Raw genomic sequence first — 25,477 nt, 5'->3', positions numbered from 1 at the left:
ATTTATTATGACAAGGAAAACACCTAATAGCCATAAATCAGATTCTTCTTGCCAAAAAAATCATACAGACAAGGCAAATATCTCATCTTGCCTTGCGCGAGCTACAGCCCCTCTTTACCTCAAGCCTATATAATAACAAACCTTTCGATGGTTCCGAGAGCACTAAGAGCCTCTTCAAATGAGACCAGTTGATCATTCTCGCCCGGTTACGGAACTAGTTTCGCCTTGGGTCCTTAAGAGAAAATTTCAGCCCGGTTTCCGAGATGAGAAAAGGGGGCGAGTTTTGGCGCGTAATTAGATAAAACAGAGCAAAAATGGCAAAACAAAATTATAACTTTCGCGCCAATCATAGCTTAAACAACTCTTAGCTAATAGTTGTATCACTGCAGTTCAAATGGGATGCTTATGTTGTGGAAAATAGAGCAGGTAAACTAAGACAATTCCATCGGGCATGCGCTGTTACAAAGAATACATTCCCGTTTCATCCCGGTAACCGGGCTGAAGTGTTCATATGGCAAAATTTTCCAGTCCGCTTAGCGAGATCCCGGTTGGGAAAACCGAGATCCCGGGAACCGAGCCAGCCCGCCCTCTCATATGAACACATCGAAAATTTTGCATAGGATTCAAAGAGGTAATCTTGAAAACCGGGCCAGCCTGGTCAACCCGTCTCATATGAAGAGGCCCTAACTATAACTATACATTGAATGACCTGCTATTATTGCCTTGAGCAGCAACGGTCTCGTGGCAGTGGCCTCTTTTGCATCTATCAGTGAGTTAAGGTAATTTCCTATAATGTTGGAAAACAAAGCGTTAGTTTATCATAACAGACTCGGAAAGTCAGCCAGAGCACAACGCAAAAAATACAGTAAGAAAAATGTGCGAAGCATTTGCAAAACAAAAGGAAAGCAAGTAGTTGAAGACAAGCTTGACAAACGAATCAGTTAATAGGTGGTTTTTTATGTGAGAATTATTTTGAACAAGCGCAATGCCTGCTAAGGCAGAATACAGTCAAACTACTGCGTCTGTCGAAACGCTGCTAACCGACTACCACCCGTAAGTAACCACCCCTTGTAAGCTACCACGACCTCACGCTAGGTCAGTAGACAGTTTAACATTTCCCATTGCTCTAAATCTCTTGCAAGTGACCGCTTGAAACATGTTGTGATCTTCTATCAGTAGAGAGCTTTAGATTCTAAGACGAGTACGACAACGAGTACGAGATTTCCTCAATACAAGTAGTACTCGCGCGTTAACCAGCGTCATTTTGGCGGGAAAACTTGATAGCCGTCGCCTCTCCACTACGAGTTTTAGCGAGAATGTCGAAGTGGCGGAAACAAGTTATCAAATGTTAGAAGTTTTATCATTTTGCGATCCGAGAGGGTGTAACCTCCTTCACTAATAGTAAGAGTGATAACTCTTCAAGTGAAAAAAGGTAAAATGAAGCTTTTCGGGGAGTCTATATTTTGAGAATACGCGAAAAAACTTCAAGTCAAATCTCGTACTCGTAGTCGTGCTTGTCCTTGAATCTAAAGCAGGGGCACCCAGCGACAATTTTCGGAAAAATATCTGTTCGGAAGACGATTTGAGATCTAGAATTTTCGGAACATTTGTTGTAAAATTTCTTGCTTGCCTGCTACTCCTAGGATTTTCGAACATCTAAAAAAATTGTAAAATTGCCCATTTTCAACGGATTTTTACCCTAAAAATGTCACCTAAAATTTTCGGGAGCTTTTTTTCTGGCTAAAATTTTCGAACAGGTAAGTTTTGATTCCTATAATTTTCGGGTCACTAGACTTTCAGCTACGAAATCCGAACAGATGAAAAATTTATAGGGGATAAAAATATGCCCATATCCACTGTTTAAATACTAAAACACGTTTAACAATGCTATGTTTAAGTGGTTTTGAACTATATTCTCGTTGGGTACCCCTGCTAAAAGGTCTCTAGTACTAATACGGCAACGCACAATCTTTTTCAAAGCAACTGATATGTTTTGCTTCTTTTCTTTTTCATTACCAGGTTTTATATCGCATCCACGGTTCCTGTGAATACCATGCAAGCAGCAATACCTATCCGGGACACTTTCAGTAATACTGGAATTTCGTGGAAAAACAATATTACAGTGGAACCTCGTTAACGCGGTCATCAATGGGCCAAAACAATTGGGCCGTTTTAACGGGGTGGCCGTATTACCGGGGCAGGGTCAAATTTCATGACTAAGGACCGTATTGACATTAAATAGAGAATACTTCATGGAAAGTGCTGACGTACGGTATTTACGCACGAGTTGTTGACGTATCAGAAATCGAACGAGTGAGCGCAGCGAACGAGTAAGATTTCTGATACAAAAACAACGAGTGCGTAAATACCGTACAAAGCACTTTCCATGTGGTATTGTGTTTATTATATACATACTGAGACATACATCATTTTGGTGGCCTTTTTATTTTAAATCTTTCAAAAATGCTAAAATTTGCCGCTACACACTTAACGCAAAATGACAACGAAAACGAAGTATCAGCTTTTTAGTAAAAACGTTTGTTAAAAACATAAATGACGGTAAGGATATGAGGTAATCCAAGAACTATAAGTAATCTTAACTGTTTGTTCTCAATGCACAATTGAAAATGAGTGAATTTAAGTAAAATGGCCGGTTTCAATATAAGCTTAAGCTTAAATGAAAGGCAAAGTAGCTCCGACAAAAAGCACAACAAAAGCTTACGTCTCGTTCTGTTTTTCCCTTTCCGCTGTTGTTTCGCCGGCTCTCTACCGTTTTCTTTATCGACAGTGAAACAAACGAAACTATTCCACTCCATTTCCGAAATGTTTTTCACTTTTTTAGCGAGAAAACCTCTTTGAGTAAAACTTTTCTCGTTGAATGTGTGCGAAGCGGCGCTGCAAGCTGCAATAAAAGGCGGACATTTTGGCGCGAAACTCACACACCTCTGTGGCTTCTGATTGGACGTATCAATTTTCTCACACGTGAAAAAACATCGTTCGCGATTCTGATTGGACGTATCATCTTTTTCACGTGTGAAAACCATCGTTCGCTCCTCTGATTGGCTAGAACTAATTTGCGTACGAAAATTTGCGACATAGCTTTTTGGTGAATATTTCTCAGTATGTATATAATAATACACCATACATCGCATTCGTACTTCTTGTACAACTGTGTTCTCTTTAATAAACTACAGGAATGTAGATATCGCGTACCGTGAAACTTTCCTTTAGCTTAAACTTTAGCTTACTAGGTCAATGCACTGTGAAATGTCACAGTCATTTTAGTTTTGAAATTTCGGACGAATTGGCTGTACAAGTAGTCTGCTACGCAGCCGTTTTTATCGTCGTCACGCAACGCTCCTCCCCACCAGTGGGGAGGAGCGTTGCGTGACGACACTAAAAACGGCTGTGTAGCAGACTACTCTACTAGCGGAGTGAAATTGTAAAAGGTTCTACCGTCTAGGGTTTTAAAATGTGTCCGTTGGCCGTATTAACGAGTAGGGTTTTTTTTTACAAGAAAATGTGTGGCCGTTTTGCCGGGCCAAAAGAAGTGGCTGTGGTTCCAGGCAGGGTTCCACTGCATTATCAAGATTATATAAACACCAAACAAATAACAGGTGAACTTTCGAGCGAAAACATGAAGATAACTTCTCATGTGGAAAGATCACGGTTGCTATAGCTACGTGATAAATCGCGCCTTTGACTTCAGACTTACAGGGCCAGTTACTTAAAACCGAGTTTTAAACACCATTTTCAGTTTGCCGGACGTTTTTATGCAACACCGTTTATCGTGAGCAGTTTCAATAGAGCATATAACTTGGACAAGAAAAGCATTTATCTTCTTAAAAGAACCCACCACCTAAACCGCGGCCTAAGTTGGGCTTCGTTTAAATCAACAGCCACCCACAAAGTTTGAACTCTGGATTTCTGATTTTTTGACCTCAGACTCAATTCTGGCATGGTGCTGTGTACGTTCCTCTCGCAGTTATGTCTTGGTACGTTTTAGATTGTTGTCCAAAGTGGTGCCTACAACGTAGCTGAATTCACCTTTTAGTTAATTGAAAGACCGTAACACACGTTTACTTTGTTATTATAGGTTACCTTAACTCGCCATTTTAAACATGTTTTGCCTCTCGAACTGTGTAATGCCTGCAGCGCAGCTATGCAGGTTTAACCTGGATCATGAAAGGCTGGTATTTGAGATCTAAAATTCTGAGTCCGAAATCCGAACTCTGTAAGTCTGAAGTCTGAAGTCCTTCCAGATATACAGCTATTTCGAGAAAGGTTGTCGGAAAAAATGTGCACGCGACAATCCCGAAAGGTAATATGGGATATGATCAATACGCTGTTCCTGACGGTAGCTGTTGAATCTTCTATTGTTGCTTTCCTTTAGCATTCGCAAACATACGTCCATGGCCTCTCGTGCCATTCTTTCAAATCTCTTTGAAGAACAAAGAACTCAAAACCACCCACAATACCTCTCGGGATTGTCGCGTGCAAAGTTTTTCGATCCGACAACCTTGCTCGAAATAGCTGTATCAGAAGCAGGAATAACACAGTTTTCACTCGAGATATATATATACAAATCCTTACCCGAACAAAAGTATGCGATTGCTCTGTTGCTGTACAGTTCCGCTTTTAAATCTTCGTCATTACAGTTCACTTTAATTCCCTCAGTATAAAAGTAAACGGCGTTGCTGTAATCTCTCTTACTATATGCCTCATTACCTTCGTTATTGTAAACCTCTGCTATCGCTAAAAATCAAGAACATTGAATTACTTAATGTGTACTTTAGCAAAACTCGTTCAATCAAATCTTGCTCAATTGATTTACGCTTTTTGCTTGTCAATTCGCACTAACCAGAAATTTTCCTTAACATGTGTCCTTGAAGACTTTTCCTTGGTATCGATTAAGCGTCATAGGGGATCGTTTATTTTGGGGGGGGGGGGGAGGGGGGTGCGGGGGCGGAAAGTGGAGGCTGGTGAGATTTGATGCGTTGCTCATCGTGACCGCGTCTTCATTAGACATTGTTTGGGGGCGGCCGCCTCTTCTCTCTCAAAATATTTGAGATGTTCCCCCTCCCCGCCCCTTCCAAAAAAAAAAGGGTCGAAGAAAAAAAATTAAGCCAAGAGCCATAATGATTAAGCGTACAAAGCTGAACGTAAATCATAGCCTTGGGGGTCAATTTCAGCACTGTAGTAAGGGGTTAAAAATTAGTCCCATCGAGCGCTACAAAATCTCGAGATGCTCAAATGAAATTTGCTAAGTTCTGATTTAGTTCGAAGGACAGCTGATAACAATTTTAACCTGTTCTATTAGTGTTTTAACAAATGTATCTTGCTCAGTAGTCATATGGAAATAAGCTAGTGTGGCAGAAGCCCTGAGTGCTGACATTCTCCGAGATTCTATGCAGAGACGGCGGAGGGGGAGGACCGGGCTGGCCAGGGAGAAAGCCCTACCACTTTTGTGCCTGGGTTGATTACAACTTTTTCAACGCTAATGTTGTCCACAAGAGTGAAGGCCAGGCTGGCCACTTTGGCGCAAGAAATTTCGGCCATTTTTGGATTATATCCCTCGAGTTTGGCAAGGTCTGCTGGATTCTTTTCTCTAGCTGAGAAAGCTTCATTGGTTTCCATATCTGGGACTTTCCTGTTTCTGTGGGAAAGAGTATTTATTTACCGTTGGAGTTCGAATTTCCTGAAAAAAGTTGCGTTGAAAAGGGAGCGATGGTGGCTAAGATGTCATCTCGTGCCTCCCACCTTGTGTAGTTCCAGAAAATATCCATACCCCTCCCCCGACGAAGGGCAACAGATATTCCGAGGGGAGAGGGGTCCAAAGGATGCAATTTCCGAGGGGGTGGGGGGTGGCTTCTTGAGGTTTTTCAACTAGCAGCTGCTCTGTTTTGGAAGCTATCAGTTATTTTACTGTTAACGGTCTTTTAAAACAAGAATAATTCTTTTCATCGATGATATTTCATTAAAGGTCGGCTGAATGTTTTTTTTTTAAGTGACAGATAGTGGTCATCAGCTCATAAATAAACTTCTGGTTATCTAGCTGTGACGATATCACAATGTATTGTGGTATACACCGCAATCAATGGTTGCGTTCTAAGCCTTCTTCTGATATGCTTTTAACTGAAAGCTGAAATTGAAGTCCACTCCGTGTTTAGTTACAGATGGCATCATTTTGAGTCGTCTAAGGATTCAATCTACATGTTTCTCATTGTCTTACTGTTAATTATTAACTAAGAAAATTTAGATTATTAGACACTCTACTAACATGAATAAAAGGATTTTCTCTCTTTATTACAAAAACAATTACCTTTCGGATTACAGTATAGCGCAACAGCATTTTTTGATGTATAACTATTCCCTCCAGGGGGTGCCTAAACAAGTTGGAAAATAACGGAAATTCCAGGGGCCAGGGGTCTGACAAGTACCCAATGGAATGGAAATTCCAGGGGGTGAGGGGTCTAAAGGAAAAGTGCCCTCCTTGGGGGGGTGGGGGTATGGATATTAAATATCTGGAACTACCCATTGTATGGAGGGTGAATTTGAGCAAATTATCACGAAACTTCTTCTGAGTATTAAGGACAACAATTACTAACTGCAGAGTGAGTTTCATTGACTTTTATTTAGCATTTCCTACAAACTTTAGGATCGTATTTTTACCCCATACAAAGCACTGTCATTTTACTCGAACGGTACTGTGGTACTATCACAGAGCCTGAGTTACCTGTGGTAAATGTGCAAATCGGCAAAGAGATAACACTTGAAGTAAACAATGAACACAAGACAACCATTTTCTAATTCTTTTATTAAGCCTTACATACGTACAGTTCTTTCAGAAAAAAATTCACCAGCGTTTGACAAATTGAACGGCTGGAATAAGAGCGATGAATTCTGAAACACCGTGAATTCATGATCACCGTTTTAATGAAGTGCTTTCGCCACCATCGTCGCGTCTTCGTTGCTTAAGCTTTCTGATAAACTGTCAACACATTGATATTCGTTTCACTTTCTAGGAATAACGAATATATCTGACTTGTTGGTAAGTCAAACTAAGTTCGGAAAGTTCATGATTTTTTGGGCCCATGCTGCTTATCGTCTCCCTGGTCGCATTGGTTTTGAACTTATCGTTTGATAATCGCAATAGCTGTATGCCGAGTAATAAGAAATATTAACTTTTTATTGCACTGGTACTTGTTTTAACCAAGCAAAAACAGGCATTTTTTTGTGGTTTTTTATGTTTAAGTAATTTTTCGATGGGTTTTTCGAACAGGCTATTTTTAAAATTGTGCAGTTTCAGTGTCGTAGAGGTTGTTCATTTATACCCTTTTGAACGTGTGCGGTTTTCTGTTTCCATCACTGAAAAGAAAGTCAGTGGTTTTCGGATTCTATCCTCTTCTATATCCTCTGTATCTATACAATGTTAAGCCTATTTTTCACCAGAGTAGTATAATAGGGATGTTGACTCCTTTTTTGTGCAGGAAAACTTTGACCAAGGAGTGAGGGGGAGAGGATGTAAGGGGCGAGGAGTAAGTAAATATTTGTGTTTCGTGCTTAAAATTTGATCTCATTAATATGCATGATTTGCGCACCAAGGAATCAGTTAACAGGAACTAAGGCCCCGTCCACAAGTATCCGGATATTTTTAAAACGGAGATTTTTTTTCTCCGTTTTCAAAAAATACGCGTCCACGCGTAGCGTATTCGAATCGTCTTCTTCCGTCAACACGAAAACGCTAATAAAACAAAGGACATACGATAGCATCCCTTATTGAGCATGCGTTATGCTATCATGTATTTTTAATGATGTATTTTTCATGCATGACATCATCGTCTTCGAAAACCTCCGTTTTCGTCCGTCCACACGTCACGAAGACAAAAAGCCGGCGTTTTCAAAAATCTCCACTCTGGATACATGTGGACGATAGGCCAAACCGGAGAAAAAATATCCTTTTTCAAACAAAAATGGATAGGTGTGGAAGGGACCTAATCTGTTCTCTGCAATAGACCTTTGTCACGTGGCGGCCATTTTGTCTTAGGAGATTTAAAAAGCTTTTTTTATGCCCGGTTAGCCTCGTAGAGAGAACGAGGCTAGCCGGGCATAAACAAAGCTTTTTAAATCTCTTAAGACAAAATGGCTGCTACGTGACAAAGGTCTATACGTTACGTCTCAGTGATTTTAATGTTACGAGCTTAGGGCTTATTCCTTGACAATAGGTCCTGGAAATCTGGCTGAAAAACTAAGAATTTGTTAGCTTGGTAACCACGTTAGTTTTTTGTGCTTTTGTCGACGCTTGCGTTGGGTTTCGTTGACTTCATACAAGACCCTCATGCTTGCATGTCAATTGCATGCCATTGCTACTGCAGTTGTGCCCAGCTGGGTCGCAGACAAAGAGAGAGATGTACTGGACTCTAGTGTGATAAATACACAGGGTTGTTGTTTTGCTTTTTGAACCTTTTTTGTTAAGTTTTTGCTGCCGTCGCCCTCAACAAAGCATGAAAAAATAACTCTGTACTAGCATCATTACCTTTCGGTGTATTTTTGGTTGCTCTGTTCTTGTTCGGACGACATCCGTAAGTTCCTTCGAAACTAGAGAAGGGACTGTTTACTAATTTTCCTCGATCCCATGATGTTTTATGAATTTTTGTTTTTTATAGATTTCGTTTCGTTTCGTTTCGTTTTTTTTTTTTTCAGCTTTTGTGATTTTGCGCTTTACAATAATCCGTGGTAAATAAATCCCTCATCGAAGGCCTTTTGATAAAACACGTCGATTGAGAATCTTTCTATGATTCCCTCTTAGTTAGATCTAATTATATATTCCTTCGCATACCTATTGTAGTTATATTAATACTTTTTACCCGTCATTTTGTTTATCAGCGGTTCTCACAAATTTCTCCTATTTTTGTTTTCACTGCAGTTTTTGGTTGTAGCCTATAGGAGTAAAATTGGCAAATATCTATTAAGCTTTAAAAAACTGCTTTCTTTTTCTCGAATTTTTATTTTGCTTTAAAGGCTCTCTTCTAATAATCTAATAAATTTTCAGCCGACTTATAAGAATTCTCACCTTTCAGAGTAGGTTCGTCAAAATCAAGGACTTTACCGTCATTCTCACTTGCTGTCTCGACTGTCTTAGCTTCGGGCTGTTCCATGAGCTTCAGTTAAAAAAAAACATATATGTCATAAACTTTCAATTATCATCATGTAGAGGTGTTTTTGTTGTTCACTTCATCTAACAGGCTTTCATAAGGTTTTAAATTTACAAAGCATCTTTTCCCGATTTTCATTACCCTGACAGATGTTTTATTAACCAAAATGATGACAGTTGCATCTAGTGGCTCCAAAACGCACGGTCCATAGTTTGTCGGCGAACCACTAGCGTTTCCCCAATTGGAAACCCTGACTGAGACAAACTCATCATCAGGCCTAGAGCAGACGATTCAAACGAGCTTTGTGTAGTAAAATAATATTCTCTCACCAAACAGAGCGTAGGGATTTCAATACCTTTGTAACCGGTTTATCGACAGTCCAAGAGTTTAGGGGCCCCATGGGGTTCTCCCTTTCTATCGTTTTTGCGCGTATGTATCTAAGTCTTCAATTCTTTTATTCAGCGGTCATAGCGAGGAAGGGGAGTGCGCGAGTGAAACTGTTTAAACTAAACAAAATTGGAAATCTTCAACAACAGACTTTTAACATATTTTAAATATATTAAACCAACAATTAAAACATAACTTTTTCCAAGAACTGATAAAGAGGATTAGTTATAGGCGGGAGATATTTGAGACACAGCTACTCAAACTCTTTTCGGAAGACCCAGTGATTTTTTTTACCTTTAAGCACCCGCCATTGCGATAAAATTTTTTTCATTTTCGCCAAACGCGTAAAACTACAATTAAAAAATTAGGCTCCCGCTCAGGTAACAAACAAGGGAATCGTACCTTATTTAAATGGCGTTCATACAAGCACCGCACTGTAAATTTTTGGACAGGCTTTTCGAGACCGGGCACAAAGTCGAGGCAAAAATCAAGAACCTGACTGTGTTTCACAATCAGAACGGACCGAAAAAAAGAAGTTAAATTAAAATAATTATTGTATTTTATTGCTGCGGAGCAGGAAAGAAATAAGCGCCTATAAAACGAGAAGGGGGAGGCTTCAAGCAACTGATGCTTCTTATTGGACCAAACAAACGAAAACGAATTAAAATGGTTTCAAAGGCTTTTTCCTCTTGTTCATTGATAAATGCTTTGTGGCCGCAGCCGCATAAATAAAGGCTAAAATCGTAACTAGTTGTGTCGGTCCATACACTAACTTATGGATCGCAAATTGAGCAATCGCAGAACTAGAAATGGTATAGCTCTGATCTGATAATATAGGTCATCAAGGAGATCAAGGAATCAATGGCAAAAGGTATTTTGCATAACATGTAATACATGGAACACTCATTCAGTCAAGGCAAAGGAGGTCGGGCTGTTGAAATCCCAATAAGTCTTAATTTCATAAGCCAGAGTTTCAACGGCTAGTTTGATTACATACTTTTCACTGCAAGAATCACATCTCTCGTTCGAATGAAATGTTTACCCAGTTCGTATTAGGAACTGAAAACTTGTTTAATTCTTAATGCGGAAAAACACATTTAACGTCAAAATGCATGATCAAAGACAAGTTTCTCGTTTCCAATAATTCATCTGGCATTCATTTTTCCGCGCGCACGTCTATGAAGACGGAAAATTAAGACGAAAATAAGAATGCAGGTGCATGTTGTTTTTCAGTGGTCTGTGCTACATGGGAAAAATGAAAACATGTAAACGCACCTCAATTTTTCTGAGTCCTTTGATCTTCTCGCGGTGAACTGAATAACAACAATAATACTTACTATTATTTATTTATTTATTTATTTATTCATTAATTTATATAGCGCAAAAAATTATAAAAATATTCTAAAGCGCTTTGTACAAAAATTACATATAAAAGACATTTTAAAAAACATTGTAAGATCAAAACAAATTGTTGCCTAGTTAAAACTAGAACTTCTTTTTCTTCTATTTAAAAACAGTAATATTTTGACTGAACCGTATCTCCAGATCAGGGAGGAAGTTCGCTCCAAATAAATTGCCCAGAATGGGAAAAGGCTCCATCACCAAGCTTTTTATGGTTAATAATGTAGTGATGAGAGAGAAAAAAAATAAAACCAGTCTCGATTGTTTATCTAGAGGGTACAAAATATCTTAGAGATGGGAAAATCAATCAATATAAAATTAAATCTCAGTAGACTAATGCTAGTCAAGCAAAGTCGATTATTTAACCTACCTCAGTGTATTCTCAATGAAGAATGTCCTCAGATATTCCTTCCAGTATACTTATTTGATCTTGTTTGTCTTAGCCACACCTTGATATGACGATACGAAGGGGGTATCAACTGAATAAATAGCTAGCCTTTGGATATGGTCATGTGATCAAAAGTTCGTGATATAATTGGGTAATTTATTTTAGGAAAATTTGTATGACGACATCCTACCGAAAACAAAATGCAGAAAACTTGAAGAGTCATGTAATAAAAAGTACATGACGCAATGGGCTTATGTTATTCCAGAAAACAAAATGGGTGACCGGGAAATGAAATTCGTAATCATCTGTCTTCTCCTTTCGCAGACAAAACTGTAATGTACTTTCTTAAAACCTCTGGAAATACTACTGAACTAGCCAACGAAATCTGGCTCAGTTTAAGAATCACTGTGGCCCTTGTTTGAATTCAATTGAAAATAAAGAAAACACTTTCAAACTAAACAGCCAAAGGCATTTAGTGTAGAGATTAGAGCTTGTAACATCAGTTCGTAACTTAATGGGGCTGGAGCATCTTATTATTACTCATCTGATTAGATTTTGTTTGGCTAATGTCTCCGATGAAATCTTTAATGTCTTTAATGGCTTTGATATTATATTGGGATAGCAAACCTTTACTGGCTACAAAACATCCTGGTTTCACTTTTTAATGGGGAACCACATTCTATTCGTTGAACCAAAATAATCACCTTATTTTAATAATGAAACTGATTAAACTTGAATACACAGCTTTGTGACCTTTTTAGTTAGAAGTATTTTAAATATATGTACTATTGTATTATGTATTATGTATTATTATTATTATTATTATTATTATTATTATTGTTGTTGTTGTTGTTGTTGTTGTTATTCAGATGATGGTTATTATTATCATTATAAGTCAACTCAAATCGTTTACAATTTGTTAATTTTATGTTTATACATTGTAACATATTTATAAATACATGCAACTGCTCACAAAACAACCCCGTAAGGGGATGTGAACAATGTTAAGAGTAGTGATTTGCTAATTCAAATTAAAAAGTGAATACGTTTAGTACTGCATTGTTTCGAAAGTGCAGGAGTTTAGTTCATTTTCAAATTAAATCTTAGGGGTACGATTATCGAGTTATGTTAGGTATGAGTGAAAGGGAATATAAATATAATCCCTTGATTACATGCCAAGAGCGATCGTAATCGATGGGACCTTGAGGCCAACCATTTCACTTTTGAGATGAGGGTTGGGTGATCTCAGAAATATATCATGCAAACCAACCCGTAACGAAAATGAAATTTTTCATCGAAGCAATATCACAGCTTTGACAGGGGAGGTAGACCTGGAAAAAAATTTTTGCCTAAACTATATCACCAGCCTTTGCCCTCACTCATCACAAATTTCAAAAATGGTCGGCCCCTTATGGCTTTATGGCTTACCGATTGTTCACGATGTTTTATGAACATTGTTGCTGTTTTGTTTTTTTGAAAAGAACTTTTCAGGTTACAAGTGACAATAGGCCTCTTACGGTTGGTTCATTAACATCATTAGGCGACTGAACGCGAAATTTCGCTTCGCTATAAGTTGACTTTGCACAGCGAATTCAAAATACACTGAGACCTTTCAAAGCAAAAAGCACAATTGCCGCAAAAGGGAAGAGTCTTGTGATCAAACAAATTCCAGTTCATCTTACTTTGTCGGGCACGACATGATAGATTTGTTTGAACCCTTTAGAACCGTGAGATTTCAAAGAAACTTACCTATATGGAAAACTAATTTCTTAAGACTTACAATTGAAAATAATATTTTCCAAACCTACATTCACCACTTTCTCTCCCTCAGACTCTTACAGTGCAAGGATCGGATATAGGCCTTTATCTCGTCTACCAAGCAAGTGGAATATTCACGGATATTTACAATCCTTAATTATGAAATCTTATTCGTGCTTCTTATTCTTGAACCATAAAAGCGGATCCGTTTTCTAGAATACGCCCCGTACCTCGACAGTTCGATGGTCAAACTATATTGAATGACCTTCTGAGACAAATTTACGGGCACATGAAGGTGTACTACACCGCAAGGAAAGTCGGGGACGCGTTGAAGAACTTGCTGGTCTGGTTTCTCATACCACAAGTAAGTCAACAAACTTGTCTAAAATTAAGGTGGTCGCTATTAACAGAATTGAAAAAATTTCCACCACTGCTGTATTAGATAACGATGAAAATTGTTTTGATCAGGCTTACAATGACATCCCAGATGTCATAGCAAAGAACTGACGCCATTAGCTATTTTACTTGCAGCCGTATTTCTCGACACTGGGAACTCTTCTTCCAAAATCGTCCGCGGGACCTCTTTTGTCCCTCCAACAGTCGCCTCGACGTTCGTGAAGTTCAAGAGAAACCTTGAAGAGAGTTATCGAGATATATCGAGATATTTGGGGATGACATTTTTATGGTAACAAATACGGTAGAAACTGGACAATGTTGATGTTCATCCGTTATGAAACTATAGAAAACGAGGCTTCAATCTTTTTAAAAACGTGTGTGAAAGATCAATGGAGATAGCTTTAGCCGATTGCTAGGCTTTGTAAACATTTTGGTCTGCTTAAACTGAAATAAGCGAATAATTCAGAAACCGCTAGATAGATTTTTTTAATTTGAAATTCTCGAGATTTAACGTCGTTTTATGTGGCCTTTGAGTCTCAAGACAAAGGGCTACAATTCGCTATTTTTTGTCGGAAAATTGAGAGCCCCCATTATTGTCTCCAAGTTACATATTATCGTGGACAACAATAGTTAACATTCCTGAATATTTCAAATGCATTCTTACTGCTGTTCACATGAAAATGAAACCACATGTGAAAATACAAGGTGTCCACCGCGACCTGAATTCAATGTATATATATATACATTTGGTTCGGCTTATGAAAAGTTCGGTTTCTGAACCAGGCTTAATACGAGGTTGGTACTTTCTCAAATCTTCTGGAAATGCTATCCTTTCCTGCCTTTAAGAATCAATGTCGCCCTTGTTCGAACACAATTTGCAGACCAATAAAACACTTTGAAACTGGACAAAAGCATTAAGTAACTGAAAACATCCGCACGCGGCGAATCAAAAAAAATTCATGCAATTCAACATCTCCCCACCCTTTTTCCTCCTCGCTTTTCTCTGCCTCGTCCCCAGTCGATCGCGATCACTTTTTGCGGGATATTTGAATTCATTAAAGAAAGTGGGACGGAGGGAGTGATGGGAAGGGGAAAAAAGCGATTATAGTAGTGGGCTTGGCAAAGAATTCTTGCCCAAACTACATCCCCAAACCATCTCACCACACCCCTTCGCCAAGTTATGGCAAAGGGGTCGGACCCTGAAAAACCGTAGCTCTTTTGATTCACGATACTCTTCGGTACAGGCTATGATATATCTAGGGTCAATATTTGTCTTTAGGTAAGACCTAAACGAAAAATCGGGCCGATTTTTTTCGTTCGCCGTAAGCTTAACAGTTTCCTTTTATCGAGCTCTTAATCAGCTTTTACATTAATATATCACATTTCTTCATGAGACGCTTTCCTTAACTACAAACTGCGGTGGATAAACAATCCATCAAAGAAGCTTTGTTTGAATAACAGTAAGACTTTTATTGTTATTTTGTGGTAGTATTGGAAGAACCTAAATCAGACCTAGATCATGAGACTGTAATGGTCCTGGAGCATAACCAAATGCGTGACCCAAGCTAAGAGCAAAGCTTTGAAATTTATTTTTCAATTTTTTTTGTCGCATGTCAAACAAAAGAAACTTCAAGATTTTTACTGGCTAAAGCAACTCCACTTGTTGCCTCTAAACTGGTTTACTTATCGCCGAGACAAAAGCAAGCTACATATCTTACACTCCCTTCCCCTCCCTTGCAGAGTATTCCTTCCCCCTCCCCGTGAGACTGTACGGACATGCGGGCGTAAGCTGACTTCAAATTCTAGCAGTAATTCTCAAGAAGCTTGTCACTGGTTGAACTGCCGTGTGATGTTCTGCTTCGGCTTAACTCCCTTAGCCGTCGCCTTCCTTTTCCCTCACAGCAATTAAGTTTCTTTGGCAGGATTTTTCGTGGTTTTCTGTGAACAAAGTAAAAGCTCAATGACGACCAGCATCTAGTTTACTCCTAAGAAATTTACAATATTATAAAGGTCTTAGGGCCCGATTACATGAGCAAGATTGAATGGACCGGTTCGCGTGGCTGGCTTTTAGTGCTCGACCTGCCGTAAACATGAAAAGATGGTACAAATAACAAAGCAAATACAAAAGGAGGTACGCATGGACAAAATTGGAAAAGACTGAAACAGATTGCAATTGTAAATATTTAAAACTTGTTGCCCTAAGTCAGCCTAACAGTTTTCCTTGTTGTTTGTAAAGTTCCATATAATGCTTAGCAGACAATTGTGTGACTCGAAGTTGTGATTTTGTCATTCAAAGTCATTTCGAATACGGACTACCCTGCGAGCAGAGTCTTCTTCGATCTTCCTAGGAAGATCTAAGAACTGTGACGTCACAAAAATTTAAATTTGTGAAATTATGGGATTTGTTGGCATACCCAGAAATAACAAGGTGAAAAAGACGTCTGTCCAACAATCAGACTGTTGGTGAAAATTGGTGAGGAGGTTACAGGCACAGTTATGCTCCGATACGATGACTCCATACAAATCCTTTGAGAATTGGCTTGGATCGTGGATCGGATCGCAAACCTTACGAACCAATCAAATTTTACAAGGATTTTAACAGTCATCAGAACATAATGGTGCTAATATCTCCCCACCAATTTGCACCAACAGGCTCAATTTTAGTAAGTGCATATTTTCCATCTTTTTTTATCTGCACTGAAAATTAAAAAGATCTGTTTCAGCCCCAAAGTGTCTCTTCACCCCTAAAGGCCAAAGTCTGATTCAGCCGTTCTTGAAGCCATTTGAGCACAATTTTGGCCAAAAAAGCTCAATCAAAAGGCTACTCCAGCCAACGGTAGGGCCCATTTCAGCCTTGGGACCAAATCAGCCCTAGCTTATTGGACTGTATTGGCCCTGATTTAAGGGAGCCAAATTAGACTCAAAAATAGGACTGTATTTTACTCACCGGAACTGCCCTATTTTTAGGGCTAAAAGATCTTTCTGATTTAGAGTGTGGGTATGTTAACCTATCCCATAATTTTACAAATTTAGTTTTCGTGACGTCATTACTTCTCTTCTCTATAACTATTCTTGCATCAAACGTTTCTTGAAATTAAGTAACCCTTTTTGTTGGTAAATTACCTGGTACTGAGCTCTGCGGAGATTTGCTCTAAGGTTCTGTTTTTCGTCTCAGGGACGTATTTATAAATGAAAATAACAGCCAGTACACATATTACTGAATAGAAAATAAAGGTCCACGAAGTTCCAAAAGTGCCTGAAGAAAACAAACAAAACACGGTCAATCTAGCGACTCACCACTTTAGAGACGAGAGGAAAGATGGACCGAATAACTTTCGCAAAGACTTCTGGGACTGTTACGAGGGACAAAGGAACAGATTGGCCAATAGCTGAACGGCGCATGCCCAGTGGCGCTCCCAGAAACAATTTCGAGACTCATATCGGCTACAGTTGCTTTCTCGTCTCTAAAGTGGCAAATGAGCCTCAACAAGAAGTTAGTTTCGGTTTATTGCGGGACATGTCATCATCAAAAAGGTACTTACTGAGCATGTCCAAAAATGTAAGGGACACCATAAGGTTTGTTCCCCAGTTGAGTATGGTGGCGATGGAGAAGGCCCTGCCTTTGATGCCAGCTGGAAAAATTTCACTTAACAGAAGCCAAGATACTGTAAAACAACATAATATTATTGGCTATTTAAAGGTTGCCCGTCATTCTGGTTCGGTGTTGTTTATAACTGGATACATGAGACTGTTTTGGGGACGCCATCGCTTTGTTTATTGGCTACAGTAAATGATCTAATAAACACCCTAGGTGTCTATTTAATTTAAGTCGCCCAAGCGGGGGTGTTTAAAAGATAGGAGGCGTTTAAAAGAGAGAGGTGTTTCTTCTAATAACTGTAACAAACCCTACAAAAATAATATATGCTTTCGGCAAGAGAGAATGATCTGTGATTATATCGTTACAGTTTATAGACAGCAGACTAGTATCTAGTCCATCCATTGATAAGCCAAGGCTATTTGGAGAGATCCACATCGTTTTTCTAAAGCTCAACTTCGATGTCAGAATCCTTACTTTGAATCTGACATTGGACAAGGTGCAAACCGCAAACAAGAAACTGAATAAATTGAATGATGTCGCTCTATTTCGCTATTTCCTTTCTGAAGCAATTGTCATGGAGGGCGTTTGTTAGAGAAGGCGACTAATACAAACGTTTATTAGACAAGAGAGAGAAGGCGTCTACTAAATAATTTACTGAGTAGACGCCCACTGAGAGAGGGCGTGTACTAGATAATTTAGGGTATTTACCGTCTCTAATGAAACTGGGTCAAATTCCGTCCTCCAAAACATTCCCATAGTGCAATTCGGCACAACAACGACCCAGTCTCTCCCGCTACCTAAACCTGGCCAATAGTTCAGTTTCGAATTAAAAATCATCGCTGAATACAAACATGAACGACACATTCATACAGGGTTAGCCTCGACATAAAATAAAACATTCAAAAATTCCGGCAAGTAAGTGTTTGAAATTTGAAAATACACATTGACTATTTTCCAATTGCCCATAATACACTCTGTTTGCCCCCCAAATTTTGCATAACTTATTGTCTTAAAATGCTCTTGGGAAAATGCAATACTCCCAGGAGCATTTAAAAACAATGGTTTATGCAAAATTTGGGGGGCAAACAGAGTGTATTATGGGGAATTGGAAAATAGAGAATAGACAGAGTAATAAAGAGATTTTTTCCTCGTTGGAAAATATATTTACTTCAGATGGTGGCTAAGCCTATAAAAAATGCGTCTTCACTTCTTTTTTTCAGTGGTCATAGCGAACTCGAAACTGGACTATTGCCACCATTAGCTCCTTCCTACGATAAACACTCTTTAGAAACTGAAATAAGGGTATCGCCAAGCGGCGTCATTTTAAACTCCGATGAAAGAGACACACCTTTCAATTAAATATGGATATTTAACAATTATTCCTCGAGCCCGAATGGGCTCTGAGTCAATAGCCCGTGAGGCCGAAGACCGAATGGGCTATTGACTCAGAGGCCATGAGGGCGAGAGGAATAATTGTTTTAGTAAAACCCATCTAGTTGGTCAAAAATATCGAGTTAAAACAACTTTAGCTAGTTAAACCTTGACTTAAAGCCATTGTTTTGATTTTAAAAGCCGGCGCTTTTCGCTACTAGTGGGCTATAACATATAGCCTAGTAGTAGCTCAACCAACCAGAACGCAGCATTGATAATAGACCACTAGTTGGATTTTACTAAAAAATAATAGACAGTGGACATAAGCCTTAAAATTGGAAAATTAAATGTCAAAAGAGGAGCACGTAAAACGATGTTTAAAATATCAACCATGGTGTCAGACCGTATATAAGGCGGTTTTCTGTTTCTCGTACATCTGACGGAGTTCACCGATATGTTGGGAAAATCGGTCCTAAGTTATCATTTCAGGAACCCGACATCTGGACACACCACAGTATTTAGAAAATAATGGATTTAAACTATGGTGGAGTAGGTGCCTTGTGTAATAAACTGAACAAAGAAGGACTTGACTTGGTTCTAGGTAGTTAACGTTAGAGTTAACGTTAGAGCGTTAGCGCGTTAGAGGTTCTTACACCCTGCGAGCAGAGCCTCCTCTTTCTAGACTACGAGTAGTACCCCATTTTTCCTCAGGGATAGTAGAGCGAGCGAAACGAGAGGGCGCGTAAAAATCACCCCACGCGAGAAAGGCGAGGCGCGGCATTTTTCTCTCTCCCCACCGCGTCTCGCCTTTCTCGCCTGGGGTGATTTTCACGCGTGCTCGCGTTTCGCTCGCTCTACTATCCCTGAGGGAGAATGGGGACTACTCGTAGTCTACCTTTTGTCGCGAAAGGAGAAAAGGAAGGTCTGCCTGAATCGCATTAAGCCTTTGAAATCGCCGCAGCCCTAACTTCTAGACTTGTCAATCTTGTTTTCTTTCGCCAAACCGGTTTTTTGTTTTACTGCAAGCATCAGTTTATCGATAAGCCAATGGTCATAACAGAGCCCTCTATAGCAAGCACATGGTTATTTGGCCTGTCCTATCAACATGTCGCACATGCTCAAAAAAGTTTTTACTCAATTCATGCAGCGTCTTTCCCTGAAAAAAATCGAGCAAGAGACAGAAAAGCTCTGCCGGCAGGGTGAAGTTCTTGTTATCCTGAAATAATTGAATAGCAATGTTACGGGGGTAAACTTTCCTTTGTTCGGGGTGGTATAAGAGGGTACAGATATCAAGGTTTTGAGCCATCTTTCCATTGTGTTCCAATTTTCCGGTACTGAATTTCATTTTCTAAACCTGGTTTAATTTTAATTAAATGTTAAAACACGCTTACTTGCTGTGAATGTGACATTAGGGGGCTTAAGAAAAGATACGATGATGATAACGGCAACGAGAACTTACGCGTGCATCACCCTTTTTTGTACTTTTTTAGGACGTCTTTTCAGGACCACGACGTGACACTGCCTAATTTAACGTTTTGTGGAGGACGTGAACACGTGAGATAACGATTTTCATTTTCTTATTTTTTTTTAAGTTAGATACAGCCTTTAGAATTCAACTCCAAAAAAAATCACAAATGTTTGACAAATTAAACGACACGGAATAAGAGCGACGAATTTTGAAACAGCGTAAATTCACTTTTCAGGGGAAGTTTTCGCCAGCGTCGTGCTCGTCGTTGCTTAAGCTCCCCATTAGCACATCAAAACCAGCCGCAATTTTCCACAATAATATCAGTGACAGATCATTCATTTCAGTGAACAAGCCTACCTGGACCAAAACTAAACGAGTAGGCCGCGACAAACAGAACAAGAGCACTGAGTGTTAAATACCGCAGACCTTTGCTAGCTAACATTGGTTTTGATACAGTCGTGTCGAGCACAGACGAAGTAAAGTTTGTCGGAGAGTAAAATGTTGAAGAATTTGTTAAAATGGTCGACATAGCTGCAGTAGAAGTGGTGGGTGCCATAGTAGATAGGGAATGTATCCGTGAAGATGGCAGTGTAGTTGAATTATAATAGCATTTTCTTTGGGGCTCTCCTAACGATGTGTAGTGAGCTATGATGCCCAGTGTTAATATGCTGACGGTCATGATTGAAACACCTATGAGCAGGAAACGGCGGCGACCTGCAAAAAGAGAAAACAAAGACTAAAAAAGTCGTCTCTAAAATTTGTTGGCCAAAACCATAGACAAAAAGTGACAAGAAAAGCATACGCACCGCCTTTATCTACACTGCTGAGAGAAATAATTGTCGCAAAGAGCTGTAAGTAAGAAGAAAGCAAAAATTACCATTTTGGCAGATATGGTAAGGCATGGACCTCACTCACAATCAGTCACATGTTCACATGTAGCCATCTACAAGAACAGTCAAGGCCAACAGTAAACCAATTGGAACACAGCGATTCACGCGGGAAAAATGAAGCGTGTGATTCGAGTAAACCGCGGGAAACCGGTGGCAGGCAGAGGAAAACATAACTTTTCCTCGATTGAACTTTTATTTTCTCTTTAGGGAGCGGGGATATTAAATGAATGATGATGAGCTTGAAATAACGGAATATGAAATTTAAACCACGGATTAAATTAAACAACAACATCACCACTCAGTCTAAACAGAATCATTCTGTTTAGACTGAATAGTAGCTACTTGGTTGAAATACATAACAACAGACAGTGTAGCAGCCGTGGGACCCTTTATGTCAGCAAATGTTTAACATTTCATTGCTTTCTTTTCTGTTGCCATTACAACACGACACTTGCACGGTTGTTTTCGTCATATGCTTATTCCGCGCAAAGTAATAAGGAATTGTAAGTTGACTTTCATACCTTAGCAAGACCTATCCCTAAGCTGGCGAGTGTAGCTTTCTCACCACTTTGAAATCCAAGCGCTTGAAAGATGGTAGAAGCATAGTACACAATGGTTGGTTGCCCTGTGAACTAAGAAGAATCAGTGAGCAGTAAGTACCACTGACAAATCCTTGACCGCAGCTGTACTGTGAACTGATCACGAAAAAGTTCAGCGGTCATCGCTATAACGCACGAAGTCCCTTGCCTTTTCGCGCAAGAAAGAAATCACCTCCAATTACAATTCACCGCTCATAAACAGGAGGATTATTCAGTTGGGTGAACAAGCAATAGTTATGACTGGTCGGCGGCATATGAAGGCAGCCAGCAGTAGCCAATCTTTGACTAATTGTCTACCCAAACAATCCCAGAAATGTTTTCGGGACAGACAAAATCCCTTAGCTCACATCTCTCTCGTAAGGCCTGGGTCACAGTGCGTATAAGACTTTCCTTTACCCCCCCGCCCCCTCCCCCTCCCCCTCCCCCAGGTTGTCAGAGCAGGTGATCATTTAAAGCAAATGAGCAACAATGGTAACGCAACTGTAACTTTTCCTCCAGTTAGATTATTAATGACCAAGGCAACTCGTGTAATGTCAGCGTCCTTGATTTGAGGCAAAGCATACTGAAGAATAAAGAATTTGCGAAAAGATTACAGTGTACATCGCCGAAAGCGATTTATTCGCTGAAATAAAGAGAACTAATAAAGAAAGTGAGCTATGAAAAAAGAATGGGGGTAAAAGTCCGTTTAAGAGAGCGAACTACAGGCAACAATAAAGTTACCGCTACCACTTCTGTACATTTTCAGGACAAAATTTCGAACGCCCCTAAAAAGCTAAGTTTATAACAAATAAACCAATATTTTACTTTCCATTCATACCTGTTGTAGAAATACTACTCCACAACCAATGAACATTCTACTTCTCATGTTATCCAAACGGCTTACAAGGTCTGTGAATTTATATCGCTAGGAAAAAATACAATCAAACATCAGCAATTCTACTCATAAGCCTTGAACTCCCAGGTCCGTGTTGCAGCTTTCATGAATTTAAAACACCGATGCTTTTGCTTTAAACATTAGAAAAATAATTGAACTGTTTTTCATTTTTCAAAGGCTTGTTTTTCTTAAAATAGTAATATCTTTTTTGGTAAAATTAATGTCCCATACATAACATTGCGTAATGTATCTGCTCTACTATTAAACAGTCAAGTTTATAGTATTGCCATCTCTCTTACTTAAGTGATCACTGTTTTATAAGTGGAACATAAAAAATGACAAGAAACATCAAGTTACACTCTTTTTATATATATATAAGAATACTGTTTTTCCGGCCCAGGCTGAATATTCTTATTTTTCTGCTGATTTTAGCCTGAAAATATCCTTGTATTATTCTTAAATTATATTTGAAAAAGAAAAAAAATTATCACATACTTTTTGCTGTTTAACTATTTCTTGTGTGCTGTATATTTATAGAGATGTATTTCATGTACCGTTCATAGTATTGTCATTAGCAATGATTTTATACAGTCAAGGACATACATATTCAACATTGAGCCCAGATTTGATTTTTGTCAGCTCCTCGTACGGATCATCTGACCAGCGAAGCTTCTGAATCATTCTACACGCCTTGAAGTCAACAAAACCAACAGATTAAACTCTTGTATTAATCTCTTCTGTAAACTGGTGCTACATATTATCATTATCGTTTTTTATTGGTACAAAAATATTATTAGCACCTTTTCATCTTGTCCATTCACTATAAGCCACCTGGGACTGTGAGGTAAAAAGAACATGCCGACACCTTGAATGAGGGCTGGTACACCTGACAGGCCAAACATGTAGCGCCTACATTGTACAAAAAAAAACACAGTAAAACTGTTGAGCATATCGTTGGTTGTTCCAGAAAATATTCATGCAGTAGTCTCCATGGAGACAACATTGACCTTATGCAACAGGACGGGAGAGGAAAGAAGACGGCAAACCCTGTGTGACAAGAGTGACAATAATTTTGTTTGAAAAAATTTCCGCCGAACTTCACCCTCCGTTAACCCTTTCACTGCGAGAGTGCTTGATGGAGTTTTGTATGATGACTCTAACTTTGAGTCAGTGGATGAAATCCTATGATGTGACCATTCAAATGAAAGCTCTCTGCCTGCACTTTCACATAGTGCTATTTGTTTTTCAAAACTTTACAAAATGAAATTTGCAAACTTGCTCGAAATTTGCCTTTGGCTTCATTTGGCAGTGAAAGGGTTAAACAGATACTGTAAAATTCCGCAAAAAAGCCCCTCCATGTATACGCCCCTCCAAATATAAGCCCCCCAAACTCGTAACGCAAAAAACCCTCCGTTAAATCGCCCCTCCAAATATAAGCCCCACGGGGGCTAGTACTTGGAAATTGCCCTCAGTTTTTGAACCACACATTGGAGGCCCAAAATAACAAAAGTCAGATAATTTCATGGACTTCCTGATAACAATGGTTACAGAGGCCAGCATTCTGGCCCTCCGGCAGTGAATCAAGTTGTTACAATTTAGGGTCCAGTATTCGTGCCGACTTACCAACCAGATGACAAATCAATGAACCACACATTGACTGAGTACGCCAAAAGGATTCCAAGGCAGATTCCCACTTCATTGAAGGAAACTAAAAGGCCTCTTTTATTCTATAACAAAAATGCAGGGTGAACAAATCAATGTTTAAAAAACTGTTCTTTCTCTAAAGACTATTCATGACTAGCCCTTCCTTAAAGGCTCTAAATTATCAGTGCTACAAACAAATATTGATTTTGCTTTTAAGAAAGGACCCACACAGATCGCCATTTTAGTTGGGCAAACCAGAAAAAATGTTGGACATACATTAGTTGGACCTTAGGTAACACCCACAAGAATGTCACAAAAGCACTTGTTTTACCTTATGGCATAAAATTTTGACGACACTTAAATTTAGCAAATTTAGAAAAATCGTTCCAAAAATCGTGTCGCTAAATTTAAATCGTCGCAAAATTAAAGTGAGAACGATATGAAATTCCGCCGCCATCATTTCGGTCAGTTTCACGCACTACCTTAAAGACCCTTAAATATGAGTGAGGACAGCATAAAGATGTGACATTACAGTTGCAGTTTCGTTTGTTTCGTTCAAAATTAAGTTTCAGAACGTCGGGTGATTTTGAATTAAATGAAGCTATTGACGGTTATGATTTTATCACATAAATGTTCTATTGTCGTCGTAAAAGTTTTGAAGACCTTAATTCGCCATAGTTTCAGTTCGTGAAATTGTGAAAATTAAGTGACTTATGTTCCAACATTTACGAAAAATCGCTAAATTCAAGTGCCGCTAAGTAAGGATTTTCAAAACTGCTGAATTAACGTGTCGCCAAAATTTCGTGTAATAAGGTAATGAGCAAAACTAAGCTTTTCTACAACATGAAAATTCCAAATTCAGGTTTTATGGAGGACATAAACAAGATAAACAAGAAAGACAGAATTTTCTCGGTGCCTGTTACTTAAGCTATTAATTTCACCACACACTCACATAGTAAACACAAGGCTGTGCACCAAGAAAAAACTGTTAGGAGCCTAAAAGCTCTGAATCTTCACAAAGTCACAGAAAATCCTTACTTGATTTGCATTTCATTAAGGTACAAGTACTTATATTTCTTAGGGTTTCTTTTACAGAGACAAAATAAAGGGTACATTCCATTGATCGGATTCGGGAATAAGAATACGCAACGGTGTTCCTGCAGATCTCTAGTACGGTAATTTTGGAGCCACTTGAACGCTACATACATTAGGGCCGGGTTGTTCGAAGCTGGGTTAAGATAACCCAGGGTTAGTGAGAAATTTGAACTCAGAAACTCAGATATGAGAGCTTAAAAAACAAATTCAGTTTAATTCTCTTTACCTACAATTTGATGATTGGATACTCTAAAAAGAATAGAGAAAATCATCCGAGAGAGTGCTTTTGATGAAAAGAAAAAGAAGCCCGGGTTAAAATTTAATCCTGGGTTAGCGCTAACCGGCTTTCGAACAACTGGGCCTAGGATATTTTATTTCAAGCAGATTTCTAGCTATTTCAAAGCAATGACTGCCAAAATGAGTGATTTTTAAGGTTTATTCCTCATAATCTCA

General features: G+C 39.0%; 1 protein-coding gene across 2 annotated transcripts in view; it reads right to left on the bottom strand.

The window, feature by feature from the left end:
• Window positions 1-25,477, bottom strand: part of LOC140952657 (solute carrier family 2, facilitated glucose transporter member 12-like) — an 85,448-nt gene that overhangs the window by 53,093 nt on the left and 6,878 nt on the right. Inside the window, exons 7-16 of one of the 2 annotated variants that reach the window (XM_073402093.1) lie at window positions 23,909-24,012; window positions 23,086-23,194; window positions 22,889-22,975; window positions 22,229-22,315; window positions 21,334-21,444; window positions 20,729-20,771; window positions 20,280-20,636; window positions 17,028-17,150; window positions 16,609-16,741; window positions 14,986-15,423 (exon numbers count right to left, since the gene is read on the bottom strand). In XM_073402093.1, the coding sequence (XP_073258194.1) occupies window positions 15,288-15,423; window positions 16,609-16,741; window positions 17,028-17,150; window positions 20,280-20,636; window positions 20,729-20,771; window positions 21,334-21,444; window positions 22,229-22,315; window positions 22,889-22,975; window positions 23,086-23,194; window positions 23,909-24,012 (1,290 nt within the window). In that variant the 3' untranslated portion in view covers window positions 14,986-15,287. Of the gene's footprint in view, window positions 1-14,985; window positions 15,424-16,608; window positions 16,742-17,027; window positions 17,151-20,279; window positions 20,637-20,728; window positions 20,772-21,333; window positions 21,445-22,228; window positions 22,316-22,888; window positions 22,976-23,085; window positions 23,195-23,908; window positions 24,013-25,477 lie in introns of those variants that run through there. The other variant, XM_073402094.1, reaches the window with a different exon arrangement.

This window comes from Porites lutea, chromosome 11 (genome assembly GCF_958299795.1).
Source record: "Porites lutea chromosome 11, jaPorLute2.1, whole genome shotgun sequence".
NCBI lineage: Eukaryota > Metazoa > Cnidaria > Anthozoa > Scleractinia > Poritidae > Porites > Porites lutea.
The sequence above is the reverse complement of the archived record's forward strand: the minus strand, read 5'-3'. Positions and strand labels throughout refer to the sequence as shown.